This window comes from Gallinula chloropus (genome assembly GCF_964237585.1).
Source record: "Gallinula chloropus genome assembly, chromosome: 18".
In the NCBI taxonomy this organism is placed as follows: Eukaryota; Metazoa; Chordata; class Aves; order Gruiformes; family Rallidae; genus Gallinula; species Gallinula chloropus.
This window is the reverse complement of record NC_140103.1, coordinates 14,336,688-14,338,308: the sequence shown is the minus strand read 5'-3', so window position 1 is coordinate 14,338,308 and position 1,621 is coordinate 14,336,688. Positions and strand designations below refer to the sequence as shown.

General features: G+C 50.5%; 1 protein-coding gene across 1 annotated transcript; it reads left to right on the top strand.

Annotated features, from left to right (window-relative positions):
* Positions 1-444: 444 nt before the first annotated feature.
* Positions 445-1,368, top strand: LOC311198485 (olfactory receptor 14J1-like; the record flags this gene model as incomplete). The annotated part of the gene is made up of 1 exon (XM_084272442.1): positions 445-1,368. The coding sequence occupies one exon, from the start codon at positions 445-447 to the stop codon at positions 1,366-1,368; it is 924 nt and encodes a 307-aa protein (XP_084128568.1).
* Between the last annotated feature and the right edge of the window lie 253 nt (positions 1,369-1,621).

The following is a 1,621-nucleotide window of genomic DNA, read 5'->3' as shown; positions in this document are numbered from 1 at the left end:
ACTCAGGGGAAGGTTTCACTGGCACTGCAGCAGCAATGTCAGGCAGTTCTGACAGAAGGAACTCTCCTCGGGTAGAGTCAGGAGAAAACCAAAGCTCCAAAGCTCTGCTTTGGCCACAAGTGAAACTGGAGTGACAGTGCTGAAAAGCTCATTCCTCTCCACAGGGGCTTTAGTCTGAGATCACACCATCCTTCTATTTACTGACTGCTGGCAGGCAGGACTGAGTACTCCAGAGCCCACAGCTGACCCTCCTCCCAGCAGTGGCACGCTCAAGCCAGCACAAAGCAGACCTCCCAAAAGGGACCTGCCAAATGTCTTCCTGAATCCAGAGTGTCAATCTGACGGTATTCCCTAAGAATTGCAAAAGGTTTTACTCAAAAAGTTCCCCAACTTCTTCCTATGTTTTTTCCTCCTCTGACAGGTCTCCACACGTGATGGCAGCAGATGTCCAACAGCAGCTCCATCAGCCAGTTCCTCCTCCTGCCCTTTGCAGACACACGGGAGCTGCAGCTCCTGCACTTCTGGCTCTTCCTGGGTATGTACCTCGCTGCTCTCCTGGGCAATGGCCTCATCATCATCACCATAGCCTGTGACCACCGCCTCCACACCCCCATGTACTTCTTCCTCCTCAACCTCTCTCTTACTGACCTTGCCTACATCTCCACCACTGTTCCCAAATCCATGGCCAATTCCTTGTGGGACACCAGGGCCATTTCCTACACAGGATGTGTGGCTCAACTCTTTTTCTTTGTATTTTTGATCTCCACAGTGGACTTTCTTCTCACTGTCATGGCCTATGACCGCTACATTGCCATCTGCCTCCCCCTGCACTACGGGACCCTCCTGGGCAGCAGAGCTTGTGTCCACATGGCAGCAGCTGCCTGGGCCAGTGGGTTTCTCCATGCCGTGCTGCACACAGCCAATACATTTTCACTGCCCCTCTGCCATGGCAATGCTGTTGACCAGTTCTTCTGTGAAATCCCACAGATCCTCAAGCTCTCCTGCTCAGATACCTTCCTCAGGGAAATTGGACTCATTGTGGTCAGTGTCTGTTTAGCTTTTGGGTGTTTTGTGTTCATTGTGGTGTCCTATGTGCAGATCTTCAGGGCTGTGCTGAGAATCCCCTCAGAGCAGGGACGGCACAAAGCCTTTTCCACCTGCCTCCCTCACCTGGCTGTGCTTTCCCTGCTTATCAGCACTGGCATTTTTGCTAACCTGAAGCCCCCCTCCACCTCCTCCCGAAGTCCGGACCTGGTAGTGTCATTTCTTTACTCGGTGTTTCCACCAGCAGTGAACCCCCTCATCTACAGCATGAGGAACCAGGAGCTCAAGCATGCTGTGTGGAAACTTGTGAATGTTTGTTTTTAGTTGTACATCGACTGATCGTTTCCTTCTGTGTATCACTGGCCCTTTCATTCACATTAGCACCTGTCTGTATTTAGTAGGTGTTTTAGTTGGTGGTTGTTGGTTTTGGTTTTTTTCCTTTTATTTTTCTAAGCTATAGTAACATGTTGCACGTTCATCCCATTCCTAATGCAATATCTCCTGCCCTTGTGAGACTGTGCAGTAACGAGCTGTGGTCTTTTTCCTTCAGGTCTGACTGGAATGGTGCACAATTGTT